The sequence below is a fragment of the Salmo salar genome, chromosome 16 (genome assembly GCF_965601325.2).
Source record: "Salmo salar chromosome 16, fSalSal1, whole genome shotgun sequence".
Classification (NCBI taxonomy): Eukaryota; Metazoa; Chordata; class Actinopteri; order Salmoniformes; family Salmonidae; genus Salmo; species Salmo salar.
This window is the reverse complement of record NC_138306.1, coordinates 36,238,984-36,258,486: the sequence shown is the minus strand read 5'-3', so window position 1 is coordinate 36,258,486 and position 19,503 is coordinate 36,238,984. Positions and strand designations below refer to the sequence as shown.

Genomic DNA, 19,503 nt, shown 5'->3' with positions numbered 1-19,503 from the left:
GGCGGCCCGCTTCAGCACCCCAATGAAGAGGGAGTCCATCAGAGGCATTTGTTCCCTTCCACTTTTTTTTGTTGAAACATTTTCCTGCAATCTGTGCGTAAGTGGGTGTGTCAAATGTAGTGTAGGCTAGTGCTTGGGTAGCCTACGCACTCTGAAAATAGGAAAAGTTCATCATGAGTTTAGTCTGAAATCTACCGCGGACTACCAGGATGGCTGTCTGGACACGAGCAGACAAAAATGGTCAATTATACCTTTTGCTCCGGGACCGCTGGATTCGGGTAGCGGCCGAATTGACCCGCGAGACTTTCACATTAACGGCCGAAACAGAGATAAGCGGACACGGGAACAACTTGGATTACACCAATTCAGCGGGCCTGCGGAATGGAATGTCTAACGGAAACGACCCGGGTTTAGCGTCGGGAAATTCGAACCGTGGTCAAACCTCAAACCCAGAGCAACATCCGAACCATGGTGCGCTAGGACGAAGCGGTAGCCCAGCGCGCGGGGGCATCAACCGGGGTCACTACGACGGTTTTAATAGCCCCAGCTCTGGCAAGTATAATCGTGATAACGGTACGAACTCTGATTTTGGCAGCCCGGGGTCCAGTTACGGTAGTCCTGGATCTAGCTTCAGTTCCAGGCATGGCGAAACTTCCATCAATTTAGAATCCGGCGCATCAGAAGCTGTGCGTAAAGTTCGAGTTGTAAAACAAGAGTCTGGCGGGTTGGGGATCAGTATCAAGGGGGGTCGGGAAAACCGAATGCCCATCCTCATATCCAAGATCTTCCCCGGACTTGCAGCTGATCAGAGTCGGGCTCTTCGGGTCGGCGACGCGATCCTGTCAGTCAATGGAAATGACCTCAGGGAGGCTACGCATGATCTGGCGGTGCAGGCTCTAAAAAAGGCCGGGAAAGAGGTTACGCTTGAGGGTAAGTTTCCAAACGCAATAGCGGGGATTTGAGAAGGCCAGTCAATCTGACAGCAGCCTTCAGTAGTCGCCAAAACAATGTTCGCTTTATAGCCAAATGCGACTTTATTCTGCCTCTTTCTTAGAAGATATCGCCTAGGATGCAGCTGTGGGCCGAATATTGCATCAGGAAATAGACACACAGAAATACCTAAAATAAGATAATGAGCAGCCAGTTAGATGAACTTATTGATGACCAGGCTACTTTTTCATTTATTTTCAACGTAGCCAGAATTCTGGCCATGGTTTTAGGCTACAATGTTTACTTTCTAGCGCATTGCCAGACCACAGCGCATAGCTATAGGCTGCAATGTAACAAGTTCACACTCCACAACCATTGATGGGATTTTATAGGGGGCGGTATCAATGGACTCAACGTAGCCTATCTTTAGGCCAATTGTAAACACGAAAGTATTGCACAGTGGTTACAAAATTAGCTACATTGTATTTGTGGCAGTGGATTATTTTAGATAGGTCATTGTATGCTAAAGCGGTGAATCATCACGTTTGTGTGCTCTTATATTGATTTTAAGAGCACTTCAGTGTGAAGCCCAGGGTTTGGAAACAACTGGTCAGGGGCTGAAATGCACTGTGTGGTGGTTAATGGTTTGCACATGAACCCAGCATGAATACTGAGTAAGGTTGGATGTAGAGATGTAGTTAGTGTCATTTAGCAAGTCAAATGAGTTCTCACTATAATCCCCAAAATCAAGTAGTATTTTCTGCTTCTCGTCTGAAATAGGCCTAATAGTCCTAAATAACTTTAATCTCTGTCTCTCCATTACGGAAAACCTGGGATTTTGTTTAAGGAATGTCCCAGTTGCCTGTCACTGTTTGTTAGAATGACAGGGAGTGAGTTGTGGTGTTTGTAAATGGACCCCAATTCCAATCTGTCTGCATTCTCCTCATCCTCTGAAGGTCAGAATGAGGTTTCAATTTCCAGACCAATATGTAATGTACACAATACATCAACGCTAGACATTACAGCAATTAGTAACTTCACATTCCTCAACCAGGTTGCTTCTCAGGCCTGTGTAAAACTCTCACACAGGCCTGGATGTTGTGTTTCTAACTAATACTTCGCCGTTCATAATAAACATGAGCTCACTGTAATGGACATCGACTAACGTCATTCAGTTAGTACATTGGCTCATGGCTGTCTCGTTTAGTTTGTCTGCTCGTTGGTGGATAGAGGAGGAGGCCATTGTCTGGTTAAAAGGAAGAATAAGAACTCTACAAAGAGACAAAGACTGTATTCATAAAATGGGGACAGGCCCGATTAGAGACAGTTATTTTCTTTTGTTCACAAGCCAAAACTTACTGACCAATGACCACTGAACATTTCACTTGATTCTGCAATGCATCATAAAAGCCACCACATATGAAGTATGAATCCAGGTTAATGTTTTATGTCATTAATTTAAATAGCACTGTCGTTATTGATTAATATCAGTGGAAAGGCACATTTGCTCTCCAGTCTCTCTGTCTCATCGTTTGTTCAAGTTGTCTGTGTCTGTAAACAGAGATGGATATCCACAGAAATATCTGACCATAACCTACTCAGCTAAGACATTTGTTTGTGTGATTCGTTGCAGGGACAGTGTAGCAGCATGTGCACTTTATAATGTTTTTTTTTTTATCCACACACTGGATATATACAATGCTTCTGCCAAATGGCATGCCATCCTTTTGTGATCGAGGTCAGGGTGAAAAGAGGCGAGGAAGGGGATAGGTGTGTGTGTGTGTTTGAGAGGGAGCTTTTTTGAGTGGGGGGCAGGTGTGTATATTTGAGGGGAGCAGAGGGAGCCTCTCCAGAGCCTCTACACCCCCCCCCCCCCCCCCCCCCCCCATCTGGGGAGTCTGACACACTGTTCTCATTAAAGGCCTGGCAGCACACAGCCTGCATCAGGGGGAGGGGGAGAGAAAAGAGGGTGAAGCTGGACAAACCACAGGGGGATTTTGGTCAAAAGAAAAACAGTGGTAAGGGTCTGTGGTGTAACCGATCACTTAAAGCCATACCCGGGTGAAGGCTACAAGAAGAAGAGAGCAAATGTATGCATGATCAATCCATGGGGGATTGAACCTCAACTCCTTCAGCCAAATATAAGTTGGAGTCAGACAGATTCCCTTGGCTCTTCTCCCCTTCCTCCTCTGTCTCATTCCTCTGCATTGCTGTGGGCATATAGGTATGGAGGGAGAGAGACGAACTAGCTCCAGCTATGTGTGATGGCACCTCTAGGCACCTCGTCTCATCACTCTCAATCTCTCGCTGTCTTCTTTTCATTCTTTCCTTCGTTCTTACACACACACACACACACACACACACACACACACACACACACACACTGTCCTCTGTGTACTGCCCTAATTAAAATCTGAACTGAAGCTGAGTGACAATGCTGACAGTTCTAATGAGATCTTTAAACAGCACCAGAGAGGGACAGTGAGAGCAGCTTCTGGAACCAACTATCTGACTCAGAACTTTTCACAAAGTTTTAACTCCATGTTGGGTGTGGGACACACTTTCTCCTTGTTCAGTTCAACAGAAAACTCTGCCATAAAACACCAACTAGCCCAAACATCCTCCTTGTTCCACTGCAGTCTGCACTTACTCAAGCAGAGTGTTGGCAGATGGAGATGTAGTGGTAAAGCTCCAAGTCTCCAATATGTATCTTCCCTCTGAATGCGAGCCAGTGTCATAACGTCTTTGTCACCTAAAGCTCAACTTATCATTGCTAAAGAATATCCATACAGATACCAGAGCTACAGTACAGTGGGGACGTAGGAATGACACACACAGACAGAACCTGTACTTAAATATACCATGAGATTGATAACATTGATGCCACTATGGCAGTGAGTGTAATCTTTATTTTGCTCCATCAGGATTCGCAGTGTGACTGTAGCAGGCTCTGTCCATCTTGATTTCTTCCGGGTTGGGTTTGGGTAGGGGTTTCCTCATGCTCTAGCTCATGTCTAGAGGGCCAGCCGCTTTGTGAAACACATACATACACACATACAGTACATATCCACACCAAAAGACTTGCAGAAATATTTACTGACACTGTTAGTAAGAACAGTGTGGTTTGCAGGGTCTGGGAAATGGGTTCCAATCCTTGACCTAGTGCCTCACCACTACCTCTACCACTACCTCCCTGTTTCCATCAAATTACACACACATACACACATACACACACAGTCCACCCATATTCATACTATATGTTTGGGCCAATTACTTTCACAACCCTAATCCTCTCCTACATGCAACAATTACCTCATCTTTTCAGCTCCTCATATCGAGTTTCTCAGTCAGAGCAGAGCGACCCAGAGGACTAACATACACCAGTAGAGGGGAGAGAGAGAGGAGAAGTGGAATAGGCCGCAGGACCAAATTTGGAAACTGAATTCTTGATTTCAGTCAAAGCCATTCTTCTCCAAGCAGCCGACCTGCCAAGCACACAACTGCACCGCCAACTATCCTACTCAGAGCAACTCCACAAGAGACGAATACATCTTTATAAGACATGCATTACTCTTTAATTGAGCATTGCAACTTTTCAACCACAGTCTGAAACATGATCAATCGTGTGTTGCGTTTAGACACACTTTTGTACAACTTGAGGTCTATGCATAATTAATCACTAATGTTCTTTATTTTGTGTCTTTCTGCGTTTCTGTAGTTAAATATATCAGAGAAGTTTCCCCACTGTTTAAGAAGCCCTCCTTGGTGGCAGACCTGCCGTGGGATGGAGTGCATCCTCAGTCCCCCAACTTCAGTGGCAGTGAGGACTCTGGGTCCCCCAAACACAGTGGGGCCAAGGACAGGAAAGTCATCCTCCTCAAAATGTGCTTTATCAGCAGGAACTTGACTATGCCTGACCTGGAGAACAGGTAAGACCTGCATTGTGTGCGTGCGTGCGTGTGTGCAATTGAAATGTGGCATAAGAGGGAAAATAGGAAACATAATGAGATTGTTGGTTTGGTATGTTTTAGTAAGATAATGATGAGGACTGTTGACTCCCAAAGGCTCTTGGAGCTGCACTCTCCTGATGGCCAGCATACGGTAGTGATGCGCTGTAAGGATGGCCCCAGCGCCCACTCCTGGTTCACAGCCATCCACACCAACATTGCTGCCCTGCTGCCCCAGACCCTGGCCCACATCAACTCCTACCTGGGTTCCAGCACCACTGGGTCACACCCCCAACTCAAACACATCAGCTGGCTGGCAGAACAGGTACTGCACTCATATAGGCCTTCAGAATAAATTACACAAACACACAAAATATTAAGCAAAATAATCCAATTGAAGTACTGTATGCTGCTGTCAAATACACGTATGTACAGATTCACACATACAGCATTGTGTAGTGTTGTTCAGCCTTGTGTAATAGTGCATGTGTACTGTGAAGAGTTTTATAAATGGGTCACTGTGTTTGTTCTGAACTTTCAGTTGTGATATTCTGTAGTCTTTTAAATGTGCTGTCTTATATGTTGTGCGAATCAGAATTGATTTAAAGTGCAGTTTACATGGGTCACAAGTCACAGCACAGGTTACACATAATTAAAAAGAACAATAGAGACAACACAATTGAAGAAAGGTCAACAATGGGGGAAAAGAGAAACAGCTGAACAAAATGAATGTAGCAAATAGTCCACAGGGCATAGCAGCATGGGAGTAATAGTCCACAGGGCATAGCAGCTTGGGAGCAATAGTCCACAGGGCATAGCAGCATGGGAGCAATAGTCCACAGGGCATAGCAGCTTGGGAGCAATAGTCCACAGGGCATAGCAGCATGGGAGCAATAGTCCACAGGGCATAGCAGCATGGGAGCAATAGTCCACAGGGCATAGCAGCATGGGAGCAATAGTCCACAGGGCATAGCAGCATGGGAGCAATAGTCCACAGGGCATAGCAGCATGGGAGCAATAGTCCACAGGGCATAGCAGCATGGGAGTAATAGTCCACAGGGCATAGCAGCATGGGAGCAATAGTCCACAGGGCATAGCAGCATGGGAGCAATAGTCCACAGGGCATAGCAGCATGGGAGTAATGGTCCACAGGGCATAGCAGCTGGGAGTAATGGTCCACAGGGCATAGCAGCATGGGAGCAATGGTCCACAGGGCATAGCAGCATGGGAGCAATGGTCCACAGGGCATAGCAGCATGGGAGCAATGGTCCACAGGGCATAGCAGCATGGGAGCAATGGTCCACAGGGCATAGCAGCATGGGAGCAATGGTCCACAGGGCATAGCAGCATGGGAGCAATGGTCCACAGGGCATAGCAGCATGGGAGCAATGGTCCACAGGGCATAGCAGCATGGGAGCAATGGTCCACAGGGCATAGCAGCATGGGAGCAATGGTCCACAGGGCATAGCAGCATGGGAGCAATGGTCCACAGGGCATAGCAGCATGGGAGTAATGGTCCACAGGGCATAGCAGCATGGGAGTAATGGTCCACAGGGCATAGCAGCATGGGAGTAATAGTCCACAGGGCGTAGCAGCATGGGAGTAATAGTCCACAGGGCGTAGCAGCATGGGAGTAATAGTCCACAGGGCGTAGCAGCATGGGAGTAATAGTCCACAGGGCGTAGCAGCATGGGAGTAATAGTCCACAGGGCGTAGCAGCATGGGAGTAATAGTCCACAGGGCGTAGCAGCATGGGAGTAATAGTCCACAGGGCGTAGCAGCATGGGAGTAATAGTCCACAGGGCGTAGCAGCATGGGAGTAATAGTCCACAGGGCGTAGCAGCATGGGAGCAATAGTCCACAGGGCGTAGCAGCATGGGAGCAATAGTCCACAGGGCGTAGCAGCATGGGAGCAATAGTCCACAGGGCGTAGCAGCATGGGAGCAATAGTCCACAGGGCATAGCAGCATGGGAGTAATAGTCCACAGGGCATAGCAGCATGGGAGTAATAGTCCACAGGGCATAGCAGCATGGGAGTAATAGTCCACAGGGCATAGCAGCATGGGAGTAATAGTCCACAGGGCATAGCAGCATGGGAGTAATAGTCCACAGGGCATAGCAGCATTGGGAGTAATAGTCCACAGGGCATAGCAGCATGGGAGTAATAGTCCACAGGGCATAGCAGCATGGGAGTAATAGTCCACAGGGCATGGGAGTAATGGTCCACAGGGCATGGCAGCATGGGAGCTATGGTCCACAGGGCATAGCAGCATGGGAGTAATAGTCCACAGGGCATAGCAGCATGGGAGTAATAGTCCACAGGGCATAGCAGCATGGGAGCAATAGTCCACAGGGCATAGCAGCATGGGAATAATAGTCCACAGGGCATAGCAGCATGGGAGTAATAGTCCACAGGGCATAGCAGCATGGGAGTAATAGTCCACAGGGCATAGCAGCATGGGAGTAATAGTCCACAGGGCATAGCAGCATGGGAGTAATGGTCCACAGGGCATGGCAGCATGGGAGCTATGGTCCACAGGGCATGGGAGCTATGGTCCACAGGGCATAGCAGCATGGGAGTAATGGTCCACAGGGCATAGCAGCATGGGAGTAATAGTCCACAGGGCATAGCAGCATGGGAGTAATAGTCCACAGGGCATAGCAGTATGGGAGCAATAGTCCACAGGGTATAGCAGCATGGGAGCAATAGTCCACAGGGCATAGCAGCATGGGAGTAATAGTCCACAGGGCATAGCAGCATGGGAGTAATAGTCCACAGGGCATGGGAGTAATGGTCCACAGGGCATGGCAGCATGGGAGCTATGGTCCACAGGGCATAGCAGCATGGGAGTAATGGTCCACAGGGCATAGCAGCATGGGAGTAATAGTTCACAGGGCATAGCAGCATGGGAGCAATAGTCCACAAAGTGGGTAGCGGTGCAGTGTCAGTACACCATGTTAAATGTATAGATATTGTCTGTGTGTGTTTTTAGTTGGCCATGTTGGGGGTTGACAGGAAGCACTTTGAGACAGAACCAAAGGAAGCTGCCGTTGCATTAACTTTTCTCTGTGCCCACCTAGCATGACACCCACACAACTACACAAACAGACGTGGAAAATCTCATCAGAAATTACATAAGCACTTTGACACACTTCTCTCTTGCTGTCTGTCTTTATGGTGTAGGTCCAGCTGGATGGTGGGCGGCACCAGTTCCGACCAATGGTCATGGCACTGACAGAGAAGGATATCCTGCTGTTTGAATCAGTGCCATGGAGCCGCGAAGCCTGGTCCACACCCATGCTCACACACCCACTACTTGCCACAAGGTAGGACAACAAGTTTGCAAGCCAGAATTAGAATGTAGGTTGTATTTCTCTTTGTCTGTCTCTCTATCTCTTTCTCTCTGCCATTTTCACTCTGCGATGTGTTGGCATTTTGTTATCATAACTTATGAATCACTGTAAGCTCTTTAAAAATCACTTGTGGGAGGAGCAAACAGTGAGTTGATATAACCTTGTGGTTTGTTCCTGTTTCTCTGTAGACTGGTGCACTCTGGCAGTGCCCGCAGTTCCCCGGCGCAGGGAGCAGACCTGGTGTTTGCCACTCGGACGGGTACAGGGCGGGGCATCGAGTCCCATGTGTTCCGGGTGGAGACACACTGGGACCTGTCCTCGTGGACCCGGGCCCTGGTGCAGGGGGCACATGCTGCTGCAGAACTCATTAAGGAGGTCTCCATTGGTGAGTGTGTGTGTGTCTGTCTATATGTCTAATGTTGGTTTGTCTAACTATCTGCATATATTATTGAGTGAGGCTTTGGAATCACATGATTCACTTCTCACAGTGATACAGGAAGTGGTGACAGAAAAAAGTGAATGTACCAAAAACACCAGTGGGGGAAAAAAAGTTGTAAAGGAAGAAGCATAGTCAGTTGGGGGAATGTTTCCACTCAATAGAGAACAATAGTTGGCTGCTAGTATGTGCTGGAAATGTTCAGTCTTTTCCTTCCCTATTCCACTGCAACACAAACATGTTCAGAAACTCTTTCACACAGGCACATACTGTTCCAATTACACACACACCCACACACACATTTACTTTGCAGTACTGTTCTCACACTTCCCTCCCTCTGTACCTCAGGTTGCATGCTGAACAGGCAGGACGTTCGCCTCATACTGCACTATGAGAAGGGCTTCACTGTGACCCGGGAGCCAGGAGAGTCTGCAGGGGGTGCTGTGCTCTTCAGATACCCCTTCGAGAAGCTCAAGATGTCTGCAGACGACGGGATCCGCAACCTCTATCTGGACTTTGGAGGTCCAGAGGGTGAAATGGTAAGCTACATCACTGTTAGAGTGCAATGGTCTAAAAGTTCATTGACTGTATTGATTAATGTACTGTTTGTATTTTTTATCTTGTCTCTTTCTTTCAGGTGTTTGACCTGCACTCTGGCCCCAAGCCCATGGTGTTTGTTCTTCATTCCTTCCTGTCTGCCAAACTGACTCGTCTGGGCCTGCTGACGTGAAGAGGGAAGAGGCTGGAGTCGGGAACATATCCATAAATATTCTTATTTTTACTATGTATCATTCATCACAGCCTTCCGATGTACTTTTGGCTATTTTTTTATGTATGTACTCTGTTCTTGTCAGGCAAATTAGTGATTTTGTGATGAACAGAGTACAAGTTTGTTCATATGAGCATGTGTACATGTAATTGGGTTTCCAAGTTGATGACTGCGTGTGAGTGGCCTAGAGCATACTGCCAGAATGAATGGGTTTATACTTTTACATTTCTGTTGGCTTTATAGAGTGCCTGTTACCCAAAAACTGATTATCTAGCACATTATCCAAAATGACTGTTATAATCAGGATTGCCAACTGTGCCTTGTTACATGTAGTCATAAATGCTATTTTTAGTGTGTGTGTGTGTGTAAAAGTATTTTTTATTTTCAAAAGGTAATAGGTTTTAAAGCAAAGTAAGCTTTCAACAACATGCACAGCAATAGTAGTATATTCTTATATTGTTAACATGCTATTTCTGTACTGTTTTTCAGTTAATTATTTTGTATGTATATCCTATGTTTAGCATGACTTGACTATGAAAATGTGATGCTATTTTTGAGCATTTACAAAACCATGGCGTAACGCCAGTGACCCCTGTCACCTGCCTCAAAGTCAACCTGCCCTCCAGTAGGATAGTCACACTGCCAAACCATTGTCCCATGCTGCCTGAGAATACCACTTCCCTTTATCACTCCCTTCTGCATTAGCCCTAAGCCAATGCTTTCTATTAAAGCTCATGAGGTCATACCTAAGCTTCTTTGCCTTTTTCTGACCTCATATTTTTCTGTGATTCCTGAGGAAGTTGCATACACACCATGTAAACATAATATTTACTGTCAATAGGCATCCACAGTAAAGTCACTGAGCTACAAGCTGTCTGCTAAGTGTTCTGGGAAATGTTTCCATCCAGTACATAATTAAAATAAGCGAAATATATACCTATAAAGAACGTTGAAAGATGTTCATTCAGCACTATGATATCTGAGAACACCATTTCAGCTGTAATATGGTACCTCATCATGTCCATTTAGTGAAAGGAAGCTTTGGATGCTTTTACTAGCACAAATGGGATGCTATTCTTTTATTTTGTTTTATCCCTGTATAAGCTTATCATCTTGCTGTATGTGACCTCTGAGTCCTACATATGTCAAAGCTCTTTTTCAGACCCTGCTGTACCACGTGATCACCCTAACAGCTTGTCTCAGTATGTAAGCGGATACTGTAAGTGGGGCCTAGTGGATGCTGCCAATTCTATGACTGAACTCTATCCCAATTCAGTCTCTGTAGGCCTACTTCTAATAATGGACATTTTTATCAATACCTGAACTGTTCAATTTCTAGCTTGATAGCCACCTTAATTTACCCATGAATGTATCTTAATTAGCATTTCACAGTGTCAAACTGTCATATCTTTCTCTTTTGGTTGTTCGTTTTGAGCTATATACTGTTATTGCAAAGAAACACTTTTTTTTTTTGAGAAAGGGTTTTTTAACCAAAGTTACATGTGGCAGCTTGCGTTCCACACAATCATTTAGCAGAGAAAGCACAGGAGAAACCCTGCTGCTGCAAACCTGTTATATGCAAAGTATTTTAGACTTCCAAGCCTGTATTAAGATGTATGATAATAATGTAATAATCTAAAATGTAAATATCTATAAGAATAAAACATGTTAATGTCCAACTGTAACAAATGGATTTGATGTCTGTCATTGCAATGGAAGGAAAGCTGGTTCAGAAAAGCCTAACAAAAAATAGATTTCGCAATACCGTGCCACTCCTCTCTTTAATAAAATAATAATAATCTGACTCAGTAATTATCCTGTCCGCTAGGCGTCACTACTTCTGTTTTTCTTCTCTTTCATGAGTGACGCAGACGCTGCATGAATGTCTGTAGTTACCACTAGCTACGGTTGTTGCTGTTGCCTGGGCAGTGGCTGTCAAATAGGCTAGCGAAGCTACCTTTGTCATGATTTTGTAGCAACACCTCTCCTGAAAATATAGTAACCATATTTGAAAGATACCTTGAATTAGCATCAGAGACGCTGGGCGAAGAGCAAAAGAGTGAGATGAAATGACAACGTCAACATTACAGGTAGCAAAACATTAGCTAGCTAACGTTCGCTACGTTACTTGCTAACTTGTGTCAACAAAATCTAGCTAATGTTATCACCATTAGTTTACGAGCTACACTATTATACATTCTGATTAATAGTTACCAGTCAACTTGTTATTCAACTGAATACTGTAGCGACAACAAAAACACCACATTTTCCACTGTTGGTAGTTTGACCATTGGCACAAATAACTGTTACGAGGCCATGTATATTGTAATGGTATGTCTTGCAAACAAAATAGTTTGCTAGTCAAGTCTAGTGAGTACTAGTAGTTATTAGTCTGTAAATGTCAGATATAATCTGTTACAGTTTATGGATTCCAACCTTAAAGGTAAATCTACAGTTTATTTGTTTGGTTTGACCCATGGTCTGAACCTGTACTCCCCTGTTTCATTTATATGGTTCATCCCTTCCTCTCTTCCCTCACACAGAAAGCGATTGATCTTGTGACCAAAGCCACAGAGGAGGACAAGAACAAGAACTATGAGGAAGCCTTGCGCCTTTACCAGCATGCAGTGGAGTACTTCCTGCATGCTATCAAGTGTGAGTGTGAAATGTAATATTTTTCTGTTCATAGTCCAATTTGTTTAAGCATTCAGAGTAGAAATTAGGTTGTTGTTTTTGAAGGCAAAAAGTAATGTGTTTTGATCTCTTCTTCCAGATGAGGCACACAGTGACAAGGCAAAGGAGAGCATACGTGGGAAGTGTATGCAGTACCTAGACCGGGCCGAGAAACTCAAAGATTTCTTGAAAAACAAAGAAAAAACAGGGAAGAAGCCTGTCAAGGAAGCACAGAGTAATGATAAGTATGTTGTCACACATCTGTTCACACAGACACTGTCCTACATTAACACAAGCATACCTAGGAAATAACAATTTGCCAAACAGACAATATGAAGGAAAAAGGAAACCGCACACTGCTCTTGATAGTATCACTGATCTTTAATAAGCTTACGTATCGGCCTCACGGCCTTCGTCAGAGCTTTTGTGAGTTTTTTTAAATTAGCACCCTTATGTAGACCTAGCCCCACCCACATCCGTTCCACGCGTCGAATGGGGTTGGAGTCGAGAGAAATCAAATAAGTGCCACAGTCACCGGCACCAAATAGTTTGTTTCACATTACACATTCCTTTTAGGAGTGACAGTGACAGCGAGGGTGAAAACCCAGAGAGAAAGAAACTGCAGGAGCAACTGATGGGTGAGTGTGTGTTTCTCTCTTTCACACACCAGCTGTCTAAACTGTGTCTGTGATGTTCATGAGGGAAATTAACTTTGATGCTAAACTGATCCATGTCCTGGTACAGGTGCCATTGTAATGGAAAAGCCCAATGTCCGGTGGAACGATGTAGCTGGGCTGGAGGGAGCTAAGGAGGCCCTGAAGGAAGCTGTAATCCTGCCCATTAAATTCCCTCACCTCTTCACAGGTTAGACTGCCTTTTTTCCCCCTCACATATCTACTCTCTTTCTCACTATCTTCTGCATGGACATGTCACCATAATGATATAATACTGTATGTGTATTCTGTCTATTTGTTCATTATGCTTGAATGTATCTCTGGTTGCAGGCAAACGCACTCCATGGAGAGGGATTCTTCTCTTTGGACCCCCTGGGACTGGAAAGTCTTACCTGGCCAAAGCAGTAGCCACAGAAGCCAACAACTCCACCTTCTTCTCTGTGTCATCATCAGACCTCATGTCCAAGTGGCTTGGAGAGAGTGAGAAGTGAGACATCATTTCTTATTTGTAATTCTACTGTTTGTGTAAATCCCCATTATGCATCCACACCTGATTGGACAAAAAATTTATTCTCACTGATACTTATGTATCAAATCAAATTTATTTCTCACGTGCTGAATACAACAGACCTTACCGTGAAATGCTTACTTACAAGCCCTTAACCAACAATGGAGTTTTAAGAAAATATTTACTAAATAAACTAAAGTTAAAAAAACGCACTCCATAACAATAATGAGGCTATATACAGCGACTACCTGTACCGAGTCAATGATCGAGGTAATTTGTACATGTAGGTAGGGGTAAAGTGACTATGCATAGATAAACAGCGAGTAGCAGCAGTGTAAAAACAAAGGGGGGTTTAATGCAAATAGTCCGGGTGGCCATTTGTTTAATTGTTAAGCAGTCTTATTGCTTGTGGGTAGAAGCTGTTAAGGAGCCTTTTGAACCTAGACTTGGAGCTCAAACGGTAGCAGAGAGAACAGTCTATGAATTGGGTGACTGGAATCTTTGACAATGTTTTGGGCCTTCCTCTGACATGCCTAGTATATAGGTCCTGGATGGCAGGAAGCTTAGGCCCAGTGATGTACTGGGCTGTACACACTACCCTCTGTAGCACCTTACGGTCAGATGCATAGCAGTTGCCATACCAGGCGGTGATGCAACCCAGTCAGGATGCTCTCGATTGTGCAGTTGTAAAACTTTTTGAGGATCTGGGGACCCATGCCAAATCCTTTCAGTCTCCTGAGGGGGAAAAGGCATTGTAGTGCCCTCTTCATGAATGTCTTGATGTGTTTGGACCATGATAGTTTGTTGGTGATGTGGACACCAAGGACCTTGAAACTCTAAAACTGCTCCACTACAGCCCTGTTTATGTGAATGGGGACGTGTTCGGCCCTCTTCCTGTAGTCCACGATCAGCTCCTTTGTCTTACTCACGTTGAGTGAGAGGTTGTTGTCCTGGCACCACACTGCCAGGTCTCTGACATCCTCCCTATAGTCTGTGTCGTCGTTGATCAGGCCTACCACTGTTGTGTCATCAGCAAACTTAATGATGGTGTTGGATTCGTGCTTGGCCACACAGTACAGGAGGGGACTCGGCACACACCCCTGATGGGAAATTGTATTGAGGATCAGCGTGGCAGATGTGTTGTTGCCTACTCTTACCACCTGGGGGCGGCCCGTCAGGAAGTCCAGGATCCAGTTGCAGAGGGAGGTGTTTAGTCCCAGGGTCCTTAGCTTAGTGATGAGCTTTGTGGGCACTATGGTGTTGCACGGTGAGCTGTAGCCAATGAACAGCATTCTCACACAGGTGTTCCTTTTGTCCAGGTTGGAAAGGGCAGTGTGGAGTGCGATTGAGATTGCGTCCTCTGTGGATCTGTTGGGGCGGTATGCAAATTGGAGTGGGTCTAGGGTTTCCGGGATGATGGTGTTGATGTGAGCCATGACCAGCCTTTCAAAGCACTTCATGGCTACAGATGTGAGTGCTACGGATCGGTAGTCATTTAGGCAGGTTACCTTAGTGTTATTGGGCACAGGGACTATGGTGGTCTGCTTGAAACATGTAGGTATTACAGACTCAGACAGAGAGAGGTTGAAAATGTCAGTGAAGACACTTGCCAGTTGGTCCGTGCATGCCTTGAGTACACGTCCTGGTAATCTATCTGGCTCCGCGGCCTTGTGAATGTTGACCTGTTTAAAGGTCTTGCTCACATCGGCTACGGAGAGCGTGATCACACACTCGTCCGGAACAGCTGGCGCTCTCATGCATGCTTCAGTGTTGCTTGCCTCGAAGCAAGCGTAAGTAACCTGTTGAATGTTTGTGCCTCTCTTTCTCTCTCTATCCATCAGACTGGTGAAGAACCTGTTTGATCTTGCCCGCCAGCACAAGCCCTCCATCATCTTTATTGACGAGGTGGACTCGCTCTGTGGCTCCAGGAATGAGAATGAGAGTGAGGCAGCCCGGCGGATTAAGACCGAGTTCCTGGTACAGATGCAAGGTGAGAATTTAGACTACAGTCTATACCCACTCCCCACTTTCTGCCAAGACAGCTTTTAGACTTCAGATCAAACAAACACCCCATCAAAGAGGACTTAACTTAAAAGTCTACTGCATCAGTTGACTTGACCTTTCCGATTCAATGCGTAACATGTTCTATATAAGCAACAGGCTTACATAGTCTTCATTCCTACTCTCTGATTGACAGGTGTGGGCAACAACAACGATGGAATCCTCACCCTTGGAGCCACTAACATTCCCTGGGTTCTGGATGCTGCCATCCGTAGAAGGTCAGTGATCAATAAGGGGGCAGGTTGGGATGGGATATACAGTATGTTTGTTGTTTAACAGATTCACAAAAGTAATGATAAAGCCTGAATATTTGTTTATACTGTCTACCTATTAATGTAGATTCCATTGAGTGGAAGACCAGTCCTGGAGTTTTCTTGAAATGTTTGTAGAACAGTAGATAAGCACCCAAAATGGGAAATGTTTTGTGTTGTAATGTTCAAGCAAAAATGATTTCCTAATGGGTACAATAGTCATGGTCAAGCATTCTCATCAGAATTATGTCACTGTCAGGTTTGAGAAGCGTATCTACATCCCTCTCCCAGAGGAGCCCGCCAGGTCCCAGATGTTCCGGCTGCACCTGGGCAACACACCCCACAGCCTGAGTGACGCAGACCTTCGTCAGCTCGCCAAAAAGACAGAAGGCTACTCCGGGGCTGATATCAGCGTCATTGTACGAGATGCCCTCATGCAGCCTGTCAGGAAAGTGCAGTCAGCCACACACTTCAAAAAGGTAATTTATACCCATGATGTTCCCTCTAATTTCTTCCTCGCTGAGCAAATTTCAGGTCTGAATTTGTGAAAATTCAGTGCAACTTCCAGTGCGCGTTTACTGTGAACACTGAGGCTGAACCTGCTTTAAGTTAGTTTTAGCAGTGGCCAAGTAGGCTACTGTGACTATTTGCTCATAATGTAGGTCTACCAGAGTGGCCTACCATCAAAAACAATGGTGGAAATACGTCCCATAACATTTTTAACGTTTAAATACCTGTTCTATCATTCAGCCTATAGTAGCAGCCAATGTGGTATTCAATGTAGGCCTACATTCCATTGAAAAAAAAACAAAAACATGCAGGGCTTGACATGAACTTGTTTATCCACTTGTTCTTTAGACAAGGTGAATGAAAATGTTGTTTCTGATACAAGAAACCACTTTACAAAATCAAATGCATTATCATTCCCATACCATTATTAATTAGAATCAGACCAACTATGCTACCCTCTGCCTATTGGCTACTTAGCTTATTCAAGCCTGCCTCAAAATACAACACTGCCCCTAGCAAAAGATATGAACAAAATGTGCACACGTGGCTAAATGCAGCTCTTGCTTTGATCTCAAAACAAGCCCATCTACTCAAGACCACAGCTGGTAACACAGTCCAGTTCATAGTAAATAGCACGGATCCATATATGGCAATGGTCTATTTGCATAAAGACCTACTGCAGCTCTGATTGGCTATGCCGCACAGGTCTGTGTAGAGTATGGGCTGGGTCGTGTGTAATAGAATCCTACTCCGATGTGTTCTACCTACAACAAAACATCCTCCGTAGTTCGTTTTGTTTAAGTATGTTGCATTGAAAGTGGCTAATATTGAGTTGATTTGATGACAGTAAAGAGAAAGGTTGATAGTGTTCAGAGTGGAAAACTGCACTCTGCGTGGCAGTCCTGGGGAGCTGCGTGGCAGTCCTGGGGAGCTGCGTGGCAGTCCTGGGGAGCTGCGTGGCAGTCCTGGGGAGCTGCGTGGCAGTCCTGGGGAGCTGCGTGGCAGTCCTGGGGAGCTGCGTGGCAGTCTCGGGCCCGCACGCAGATTAGATGGAACATTGCCCATGATATAGTAACTCTATTGCGGTCGACTCTTGTACACTACACTAAAGATGTTTCTCTTTCCCTGCTATTAAGGAGATTTAAGAGTTTGTTTGTTGTGGTACTCAAGGTGCGAGGGCCATCCCGTGCCAACAGTCAATTGATGGTGGATGACCTTCTGACCCCGTGTTCGCCTGGGGACCCAGCTGCCATAGAATTAACCTGGATGGATGTGCCTAGCGACAAGCTGCTGGAACCCATCGTCTGCATGGTGAGAAACATCCACAACAGACACTCATATTTTGCTTACACATTCAGGCATTACACTCATATTTGTACAAATACTGAACAATGCTAATGGTTTGTCCTCTGCTTTGTCCCTGTGCCCTCCAGTCTGACATGCTGCGGTCACTGTCCACCACGCGTCCCACAGTCAACAGTGAAGACTTGTTCAAGGTCAGGAAGTTCACAGAGGACTTTGGACAGGAGGGCTAAGAGGTCCTGGTCAGCCAGAGGCTTCACTACTCCTTACTCTGTTTGTCCTCTCAAGCCCCATTCATACAACCTCCTGCCAAGTAGTAGCTACAGTACTACCACACTACAAACTTGGATTTGTTCGACTAACCTGCATTGGCAAGAATGATGGAGCATTTAACCTCATACCATTTCCCTCCGATCATACACTATTGCAGTCCTGAAGACTGAGACTATATTTTTTTTGCCATCCTGCACTTTAAGTTGTTAATCATTATGAAGGAAGGGTGAAGAGCTTTTGAACAATTACATTTAACATAGCTCTTGTCTTGCATGTGTGTAAGTCATAGGCTGTGTTTAAACAGGCAGCCCAATTCTGCTTTTTTTTCCACTAATTTGTCTTTTGACTAATCAGATCAGCGCTGAAGATCTGATGTGAATGGTCAAAATACCTATTAGTGGAAAGCGATATCAGAATTGGGCTGCCTGTTTCAACGCAGCCTTAATGTATGTCTTGTGTAGGAGCGCTCTGCTTTTAAATGAATTGAGTTGACTGACCATAGCTACCCCCTCTCCCAGGCCCCACTAGAGCTGCCCCTATGTTACAGGCAGTGTTACTTACACTATTTATGATTATTTATTTTATTCTATTTTATCTGGTCAAGATGTGTTGACTGTATGAGTGACTGAGGACACAGCTGATCATTGACTGGGAGAGGTATTTACATTTCACTATTTCTCTGACATGTTATGTGAATGAAGATGGGGACAAGAGCCCTTTTCTATTTCTGGATCTGAGCATTGAAAATAATAGTTCCATGACAGACATGATCATATTGTTCCTATATGTCATAATAGTATTGCTGTGTCTGTATAGTTGGGGGTGTCTGTTCTGGTCCCAAAGGGGATCTCACTGCAGTTACACATATCCATGATAACCTGACTTAGTGAATCCAGAATTCTAAAATAAAAAGATGTTTGTCATTATTCCATTTCAACTTTACATTATCCATGTTATTACAGTTGAAGGCGGAAGTTTACATACACCTTAGCCAAATACATTTAAACTCAGTTTTTCACAATTCCTGACATTTCATCCTAGTAAAAATTCCCTGTTTTAGGTCAGTTAGGATCACCACTTTATTTTAAAAATGTGAAATGTCAGAATAATAGTAGAGAATTATTTGTTTCAGCTGTGGGTCAGAAGTTTACATGCACTCAATTAGTATTTGGTAGCATTGCCTTTTATTGTTTAACTTGGGTCAAATGTTTCAGGTGGCCTTCTACAAGCTTCCCACAATAAGTTGGGTGAATTTTGGCCCATTCCTCCTGACAGAGCTGGTGTAACTGAGTCAGGTTTGAAGGCCTCCTTGCTCGCACACACTTTTTCAGTTCTGCCCACAAATTCTCTATGGGATTGAGGTCAGGGCTTTGTGATGGCCACTCCAATACCTTGACTTTGTTGTCCGTAAGCCATTTTGCCACAACTTTGGAAGTATGCTTGGGGTCATTGTCCATTTGCTTTAACTTCCTGACTGATGTCTTGAGATATTGCTTCAATATATCCACATAATTTTCCATCCTCATGATGCCATCTATTTTGTGAAGTGCACCAGTCCCTCCTGCAGCAAAGCGCCACCCCGTTCTTCACGGTTGGGATGGTGTTCTTCGGCTTACAAGCCTACCCCTTTCTCCGAACATAACGATGGGCATTATGGCCAAACAGTTCTATTTTTCTTCAGACCAGAGGACATTTCTCCAAAAAGTATGATCTTTGTCCCCATGTGCAGTTGCAAACCGTAGTCTGGCTTTTTTATGGCGGTTTTGGAGCAGTGGCTTCTTCCTTGCTGAGCGGCCTTTCAGGTTATGCCGACAT

General features: G+C 45.1%; 2 protein-coding genes across 2 annotated transcripts; both read left to right on the top strand.

The window, feature by feature from the left end:
- The first annotated feature begins 1 nt into the window (after position 1).
- Positions 2-10,181, top strand: LOC106573669 (beta-2-syntrophin). The gene is made up of 7 exons (XM_014148933.2): positions 2-930; positions 4,649-4,859; positions 4,995-5,202; positions 8,062-8,204; positions 8,420-8,616; positions 9,016-9,206; positions 9,305-10,181. The coding sequence occupies exons 1-7, from the start codon at positions 210-212 to the stop codon at positions 9,395-9,397; spliced, it is 1,764 nt and encodes a 587-aa protein (XP_014004408.1). The 5' UTR covers positions 2-209; the 3' UTR covers positions 9,398-10,181.
- Positions 10,182-11,300: 1,119 nt separating this feature from the next.
- Positions 11,301-18,619, top strand: vps4a (vacuolar protein sorting 4 homolog A). The gene is made up of 11 exons (XM_045697194.2): positions 11,301-11,526; positions 11,980-12,091; positions 12,210-12,354; positions 12,686-12,747; positions 12,854-12,973; positions 13,114-13,270; positions 15,133-15,281; positions 15,489-15,570; positions 15,863-16,082; positions 17,284-17,424; positions 17,547-18,619. Exons 1-11 carry the CDS (start codon positions 11,506-11,508, stop codon positions 17,646-17,648), a joined length of 1,311 nt encoding a protein of 436 aa, XP_045553150.1. The 5' UTR covers positions 11,301-11,505; the 3' UTR covers positions 17,649-18,619.
- Positions 18,620-19,503: the final 884 nt, after the last annotated feature.

What these genes read in the sequence shown, in the direction of transcription:
- LOC106573669 (XM_014148933.2), top strand. Translation starts at nt 210, where the DNA reads ATGGCTGTCTGGACACGAGCAGACAAAAATGGTCAATTATACCTTTTG. An exon ending in TCAGCTGGCTGGCAGAACAG is followed by an intron (nt 5,203 to 8,061) that starts GTACTGCACTCA and finishes TTTATGGTGTAG; the next exon opens with GTCCAGCTGGATGGTGGGCG. An exon ending in GAGGTCCAGAGGGTGAAATG is followed by an intron (nt 9,207 to 9,304) that starts GTAAGCTACATC and finishes TCTTTCTTTCAG; the next exon opens with GTGTTTGACCTGCACTCTGG.
- vps4a (XM_045697194.2), top strand. Translation starts at nt 11,506, where the DNA reads ATGACAACGTCAACATTACAG. An exon ending in GAAGCACAGAGTAATGATAA is followed by an intron (nt 12,355 to 12,685) that starts GTATGTTGTCAC and finishes CATTCCTTTTAG; the next exon opens with GAGTGACAGTGACAGCGAGG. An exon ending in TGGAACCCATCGTCTGCATG is followed by an intron (nt 17,425 to 17,546) that starts GTGAGAAACATC and finishes TGTGCCCTCCAG; the next exon opens with TCTGACATGCTGCGGTCACT.